Source organism: Amborella trichopoda, chromosome 9 (genome assembly GCF_054954075.1).
Source record: "Amborella trichopoda isolate Santa Cruz 75 chromosome 9, AtrichopodaSantaCruz75HAP2 v2.0, whole genome shotgun sequence".
Lineage (NCBI taxonomy): Eukaryota > Viridiplantae > Streptophyta > Magnoliopsida > Amborellales > Amborellaceae > Amborella > Amborella trichopoda.
The window spans coordinates 8,565,579-8,573,401 of NC_142344.1; the positions used below are offsets into that span (position 1 = coordinate 8,565,579).

At 40.3% G+C, this 7,823-nt stretch overlaps 1 protein-coding gene across 2 annotated transcripts; it reads right to left on the reverse strand.

Moving 5' to 3' along the window:
• Window positions 1-813: 813 nt before the first annotated feature.
• LOC18424163 (protein ALTERED PHOSPHATE STARVATION RESPONSE 1) lies at window positions 814-7,490 on the reverse strand. Of its 2 annotated transcripts, XM_006828756.3 has the most exons (4): window positions 5,801-7,490; window positions 4,176-4,402; window positions 2,252-2,475; window positions 814-1,931 (listed from the first exon to the last, which is right to left on the reverse strand). In XM_006828756.3, the coding sequence occupies exons 1-4, from the start codon at window positions 6,603-6,605 to the stop codon at window positions 1,109-1,111; spliced, it is 2,079 nt and encodes a 692-aa protein (XP_006828819.2). In that variant the 5' UTR covers window positions 6,606-7,490; the 3' UTR covers window positions 814-1,108. The 2 variants fall into 2 exon arrangements, with proteins under 2 accessions (XP_006828819.2, XP_088703812.1); XM_088847686.1 differs by lacking the exon at window positions 4,176-4,402 and having other exon boundaries at window positions 5,801-7,007.
• Window positions 7,491-7,823: the final 333 nt, after the last annotated feature.

Below are 7,823 nucleotides of genomic sequence, written 5' to 3' on the forward strand. Positions count from 1 at the left end.
CGTATATATTACACATCACCTAGCCGTCTATTTCAAATGTTCTTGGATCCATCTCTGTACTATTTTTAAGCTATAAATTTTATAATCAATGATGATAATAGATGTCAGGGCATAAGGATTTTTCATACCTGAAGTATTTTTCTGATAGATTTTGAGGTGAGACTTTGCTTTTCCCTTTCATTTTTTTTGGACTTTTATGGAAATATGGTCCTGTCACCCGTGATTTATCAAATAAGAAAATGATGAGTACCGCCTCAGGACACCCGGATTCGCCGGTGTACCTTTTCTAGTTACATCCTGTGCCAAAATTTTCCAAATTGCTATTTTAATAATACTACAAAATGACCCACTTTTTAAGAATACTAAACCTGTCAAATTCTGAATCTAACCTTCCTTTTTTTCTGTCTCATTCTCTCCCTCCGCCCTTCCAACTAATTGTCTTTCTACCCTCTGATTCCCGCAGTCTCTCACCCCCTCACACCCCCAAACCAGACCAGTCCTGTCTTAAAACTCATCTCCCCTCACCCCAGAGGTTTATTTGAAGTACATTTAGAATTTCTATATGATCCAAACTGTACTCGAACAACAAAAAAACTTGGTAAACAGGCAGTCAGGTAAACTAAAGAGAATCGGAATCAGAGTAAGGTGATTCTCATTCCAGAATGACAATTTTTCAAACCCTGATTTGAAGATATGGTATATTTTCATATATTATCAAAACAAAAAGTTTAAGTACCAGTGCCAAAAAAAAGTCCTTCAGAGGCATGTAATTTAAACTACACAGAAAAATTTGTATGGAAAAAAAAAACAAAATAAATAAATAAAAACCATTAAATAAGAAATGATCAGAAACTACCAACCTGCAATTTTCTTTTTACAAACCCCTTAGGGTACAGGGGAAGCAAATAAAGCCAAAAAAAGACCAGCGCTGTTACATAATACAAGGGGAAAAAGGCAAAAAAAAAAAAACATCCGTTGTTCATAGCCTTATGACAAGCTCACCTGCACCAATTGCTCCAACATCACAGGTCTTTCTTCCCACCTAGTGTACAATCTCCCCCTTAGAGAAACAATCTTGAACCTCTTAACCTTCAAACCATCTTTCTATTCATCCTGCATCCGAAGAACTTACTTGGCCTGCTTCAATGGAAGGGTTATCATATCTATCGAACGCCACCCTCGCCTTCTCCCCTTCCTCCAAAACCTCCTCATAAACCCCTGAAGAACACCTTGCAAACTCTGACATCACCTCAAATACTTCCATGAGACCGACCCTTAATTTCTCTACTGTAGCCTTCTGAGTCTCCTGGACTAATTCCAAATGTTTTACTTTATCATTATCCAACCTCTTTCTAAACAACTCTATCAGCTCCTTCCTCGCAGCTAGGTACTCAACCCTATGTTTTAAATCCCCTTCTGTTTTCGAATCTGAAAGTTTTGACTCCAGTATTCTGTTTTCCACTCTTTGCAATGCCCGGACCCTTCTATCAAGCTCTTTCGCTAAGCTCTCGACCTTCCTCTTTTGCTGAATCTCTTCTCCTTGCTGCACCCACAAAGCTCTAACCTCTCTTCCAAGGCTTTTCATGGCATAACCCACATCCTTGTCTTGGAGTTTCTCAAGAGCTAGTAGCCAATCACCACATATAACCAGCAAAGCTGGGGGAGCAAATGCAGGCATGCTCCTCGAGTTGTACTTAAGGTCTGAGATTATGAATGTGGATAACCAGCCATGCAGAGCTTTGACATAAGCCTTTTGTGCAGAAACCCATTCAAAGAAGCTGGTGCGCCAGTTTTGAAGCTCTATCTCAAGCTGAAGGGTTGCTTTATGGTGCAAATCAGTGCAGAATTTGCCAGAGAAAGACTGCACTTCAGAGATTATCTGATATTGGGTTTGATGGGACTCCCACATTATCTTCCATGTCTTCAAAAGGCTGCAAGGGAAGATGAGCATACACAACTATGATACTGATCCAGAGCTAACGAACAATATAAAGTAAAATTACAATACAATCCAATTGACAGAAAAATAATTGTCCCATGGTCACCACTGACATGTACGTGTGGGATGAACTAAATCCTCTAGTGGAAGATTGGTTCAAGGGATTATTGAAAGCCATAGTCCATTGCAGACATCACCATTCAATGAAAAAATTGCAGGACAGTGCTGGATATGGTCTACAGTTATCTCACAATTCATTGGATTATGCTCTATTTTCCTACATATATATCAAGTAATATGAGACTAATTTACCCATGGAGTAGCTCAGTGAGTTGGGGGTGCAACTCCTCATCCCTTAGTTTCTGGATTCTTATTGATATGGAATCAGCTGAGCGAATGGCGACCCAAATTCGAGTGTGCAGATCCCTTATGATGGCTCTGGTTTTGTCCAGAGAACGTTGTTCAACTCCCTTGGTTTCCTGATTCCTCAGTTGTGACATTTTCTGTTCATAAGTCCGTCTTGTACGCTCTCCAGCCTGCAAAGGATTGATGAGAGTGATCACATCAGAATTCCACTATATATATATAGAGAGAGAGAGGGAGCCTTTTGGCTGTATATTTAAAAGGTCTATTGGAAGGATTCTTGTAGTCCGAGGAAGCTTACTTTCTACAAACCTTATTAAGGCTTCCTAGAGGACTTGTACTTTCATGTTCAAACTGATTCCCCCAAAACTTTAAGGGTGATTTATGAATATGAGGAATTCTAGGCTAAAGGGTAGCTATATCAAGGGGAGAGGCAAGATAATCCATCTCCCTATTACAGCCAAATTTTTCATAACTTGGGTCAGGAGAAATAGACAAATACCAAGGGCTAAAGCAGCAGACCAAAGTCACAGCAGGGCAATCACAAAAAATTGCAAGGAAATGTTGGACGAATGTTATCATGAGAGTTAGCAAATGCTTGGGAGCCACCAGGGAAGAATGTGAGGAGTTAGTTTATTCGACTGTGAAGTTCTTTGATAGCTTAAGACAGTTTAGTAGGGCTCTTTTGCTTAAGAAGAGACTCTTTAGTGGATAATAAGTCAGGTGTATTGAGCAAAGGAGCTACAAGTTCAGAGATAAATTTGGATAGATGAGGTTTCAACTTTGAGTATAATGGAGAAGGTCTGGAAAAGGCCGAGGGTTCTGTTGGGTTTCTGCCCTAAAAGTTGAGATTACTCAGACCAATAGCTGGAAGACCTCATTCACATCAAGGGTGTTCCTATGAGAATAATGGTAAAAGGAAGAATAATGCGATTGATAGCAAAGAAGAGTTCGACAGGTTAATGAACCTAAGATTTTGTCCAAAGGGCCACAACAATCGAGGCGATGCCAGGGTACTCAGAATATTTTGTATTGAGGATAAGGCCATGTTTGGAATATTTAAGACATAGCACATAATATTAGGTCTTGTAGGCCATGAGTGTTGGAAAAGGACACCACTTTGTCTTCACACATCTAGTAAACAACTTTTTATTATCCAAAGAAGTCTTGTCCACTTACCTATATGAATTCATGAATTCCAATGACCTAGGTTATAGAGTATGCACAAATGCATACTGGGTTATGTCCAAATTAGGCAGCACCTAAATGTTGTGCATCACCTCAACTAGAAAATGTTCATGTGAGATACATCAGTATACATTATAAGTCAACTAACTACAATCAACACTAAGTGTTATCCAGAGTTAGAAGGCATCTACAAAGGCTTCAACCCTCGCAACTTGTAAGAACAGATACAAGTTTCAGTGAGGTGGAGTTCAGAGACCTAAATGTTCTGGGTTCCGTGACTCAATCAGTTCGAGATAAATTAAATTTCTTTCAGTTCAAGACAAAGTTGAATTTCCTCTATCATAGTGAGTATTGAAGGCTCCGAACAAGCAATGGCATCAGAGGTAACAAGATTTACTACTACAACCACTACTACTAATGCTATTAGTACCACAACCACAATTGTTCTTATAAAATTGTCTATTGTGTGCGGTATTAGCATGCACATAGTTTTAGCTTCAACCTTGAATTAATGCACTTCTCCAAAATATGTAGGAGTGCGCACCCATGAGGAGCATGCTTTTTTTGGCACAAAACAATCGCAGTATGGACCCTTAAAGATACACGAAAAAGTAACAAGAAGTAAAAATAAGTGAAGTTACATCAATTGGATAATAATAGAAAAGGCTTGCATGCTATTCATTACCTTCACTTCATGGTATAGCTTCTTCTCCCAAGCATATAATCGGTCTAGAGTCATGGAATGACTACCTGATATCATTCCACAATCAATGAATAAAATATCATCAGATTTGGTCTCCCCCCATGTCACATCTTTCAAATTGGACTCCAAGTAATTCTTGTTTGGTGAAGATAGGGACGAAGAAGAAGACCGGTGCCATGCTATGGCATGGACGATTTTAGATGAGTTCTCTGCATTTACAGTTTTATGATGCATAAGATAGCTTCAATCCCCTATAGGAAACAAACAAACACTACCCTCAAGTCACACACCATGCCTAGCCCCTCATATTGCATCTTAGTCTTGAAAAACCAAAAGGACAGTATAATGCAAGGTACTATGGAAAGCCATGGTCATTTGAGACATCACCATCAGGTGATGGAGAGAATGAGACCCACCATTCAGATCATGCCCTGCTTCTACATTTGAATGACATGTCATGTCTCACTTTGGTGCACCCCAGTCTCTCTGCATCACCTTTCATAATTTACTGGATGCTCACGACCCTATGGATTATCAATTTCTCATAGTCCATTGGATTATAGCAGAATTTCTAGTAAAGAAATGAGCCTTTTGGAGTCAAGTTTGTTTCAGGCTTAACCTCAAATTGAGAAGCACAGACTCAAGATGTAAGCCTTACAAAGTTTCCATTAAGTACCTTACAACGAAGAAAGGATTATTGGGAAGACCTCAAAATAGAGAACAATTTCCAGAATAGAAAGAACCAAATAATAATGGCAGAAACAGTTAAATCATAGCAACAACTTATAATGTTCAGTTAACAAAGACATTAGAAACCAAAAAGTAATAGAAAAGGAAAAACTGAAGTACAAAAATGAGCATGGTTTTCTTCTGAAAGCACTAATTTGCCCAAATTATGTACTAGGAGAACCCAAAAAATACTAATCACACAAAAATATGATAAATTTGGCTCCATATTAAAATAAATCCCATGGAAAATAGATGAAGAAGCAAACAAACAATGACGACAGATTAAGGATGACATTAACATTTTCATAAAATTCAATTTGCATGAACCATTAGAACTTCTTCGAATATTAATATGAAAGAAAAGAACCATAGCAACGCGATAAATTTGGCTATAAACTGCATATATATGTTGCAATTTGAAAGGAAGAAAACAAAAAGAAGAATTACTGAGAGAAAGTAAAACAGAGGAAGAGGTGGGAGGGCAGGGGGATACATTACAAGCAAAAGTGTACTGCGATGAAACAATGAAGGGAGAAGGATCAAAGAAATAAAGAGAGCACAAACGACCAATTAAAGGTTATTTCAAAATGAATGACTGGGTAGAGAGAGAGAGCAAACGACCAATTAAAGGTAAAATGAAACTGTAGATGAATAAATGGGCAAAGATATATGCTTCTCGCCTTTGACTCTGTCCACAGAGAGAGAGAAAGAGAGAGAGAAGCCTACAAACAGCGATGTGCATATCAATTTGAAGAGATAGAGATAGACCAAGTAATCATGCAAAGGCCAAATTGAAGGACAAAGACAGAGTGACGCTTACATAGAGATGGAGAGACAAAGTATGGAGAGAAATAAGGGCAGAGAGAGAAAGTTCTCACCCTTGATTTCATCCAACCCAGACTGGTACTGCACACTAGTAGCCTCAAGCATTCGTCCAACCTCCTTCCCAGAGTCATAAGCTCTCATAAAATGGTCCCCAACATCTCTCAAACTCTCGACCAGCTCTCTAGCCCTTGCAGGCGTTTCAACAACAGTCAATCCCTTCTCCTTCACCACCACCTCCTCCTCCTCCTCCTCCTCTTTCACCGCTAAAACTGATGGAACCGCCTCTTCCACTGCTAAAACTGGCGGCTCGGCAACTACCCCCAAATCTTCCTCTAAATCGGGTATTCCTTCCTCTTCTCTGACTACCCTCAGGTCATCTTCTGAGCTTCTTCGATGGACCCTCGTGTTACTGAGCTCGTGTTCTATGGACCCAAATGGGTTAAAGAAATCCCAGCCATAAGAGAGAGGAGGAGGAGGAGGCGGAGCTGACTCCGATTCCATGAAAATGTAGCCATGAGAGGGTGGGGGGCCTTGTTTCTCAGGGGAAGAGAGAGGAGAGAGAGAGGAGGAGGGAGAGGAGAGAGAAAGTGGGGTTGTGGGTTTTTGGGGTTTTGGTGGGGTGGGTGGTGGAGGGGTAGAGAGAGAAGCGGGTTGTGGGGGTAGAGAGAGAAGGGGAGTCGAGGGGGAGGAGAAGAGAGAGAGGGATGAGGAGAGAGAGTGGAGAGAGAGCGAGTAACGCAGGTGTGCTTGGGCGAGAGCGGTGCGCCGTTGCAGGGTGGTTTTGAGAAGACGTTTTCTTCGCTTTAGGAGAGAGACTGCCTCGTCATCGAGCATTGGCCTCGAGCTCGCACAACCCATTAGAGAGGGAAAGAGTTTCTTGCTCGTTTCTGAGAGGAGAGAGAAACTATGAGAAGAGGAGAGAGAAAGACATAGTAGAAGGGGAGTGTTTCAGTACAATGGAGAAGATGGGTTGGGAAGAGAGAGAGGGAGGTCTCTGAGAGGAGAGAGATAAAACATTCCGGAAGGACTCTTTAGAGAGAGAAAGGCGAGGTACGTTTTCGGACTGTTTGGTATGAGAGAGAATAAATGGCGGGAGTGAAAAGAACAAGCAGAGAGAGAAAGAGAGAAATGGGGTCTCTTCTAAGCGTAGAGAGAGAAAGAGGAGTGAGTACAAGCGGGTGTAGGGAGACAGTCAAGAGTCAGTAAGTAAGAGAGAGGGGGAGCAACGTACTCTTCAACAAAAGTCCGACAAATGAATATACAGAAGAGAGAGAGGAGAGTCCGAAAAAGGAATATAGAGGAGAGAGAAAGGGTGTTTTAATGGAGTTGGAGAGAAGGCATACAGGCTGGGTAGAATGAATGTTGAAGTGCTAAGAGAGAGAAAGGCGGGATTTAGAGAGAGAGTATTCACCAGAAACAGAGAGGACTTAGAGAGATAAAGGAAGAAAGTATTGAGAGTGGTATTATGAGTTTAGTGTGAGAGAGAGAGTAAAGAGGGGTGGCGGAGTGAAAATGGGGCTTGTTTAGAGTGTGTGAAGAGATGAGAAGAGAGAGAAAGAGGAGAGAGAGTGGAGAACAACTGCCAAAGGGGTATTTGGTATACGAATGAGGAGAAGCATTCTCCTCACACGAACGCACGCACGCACGCAGCGAGAGAGAGAGAGAGAGAGAGTTAAATGTGGTAGTCGTTGGAAGTCGTGAATGTGTGTTGTGATGTCGATGCAGTCAAATTTTGTTGTCTTCTGCTCCTTTCCTTTCATTTTTTATTAAATATAGCCTTCAAACTTGGCCAATATACCCTGCTCACTTAATTAAAAAAAAAAAGTAAAAAAGAGAAAAAATAAAGGTTGCCTCCGCTCCAAACCATATTAAATTGGAGCCTACCTTCACAGATGCGGTTTCTCGTTATCTTCATATTTATTTATAAAATTTAAAGATTTAAAAATGATATAGATCGATATATCTATGAAAATTTTGAAAATTGACAGATCCAAAATACGTTACAAAATGCACTATTTTTAAAATTTGAAATCTAATTTTTCTCATGCAATATCGAGATGATCAATTTGAAAATAT

What these genes read in the sequence shown, in the direction of transcription:
- LOC18424163 (XM_006828756.3), bottom strand. Translation starts at nt 6,605, where the DNA reads ATGGGTTGTGCGAGCTCGAGGCCAATGCTCGATGACGAGGCAGTCTCT. An exon ending in AGCTATACCATGAAGTGAAG is followed by an intron (nt 2,476 to 4,175) that starts GTAATGAATAGC and finishes AATCCTTTGCAG; the next exon opens with GCTGGAGAGCGTACAAGACG. An exon ending in CTCACTGAGCTACTCCATGG is followed by an intron (nt 1,932 to 2,251) that starts GTAAATTAGTCT and finishes CTTCCCTTGCAG; the next exon opens with CCTTTTGAAGACATGGAAGA.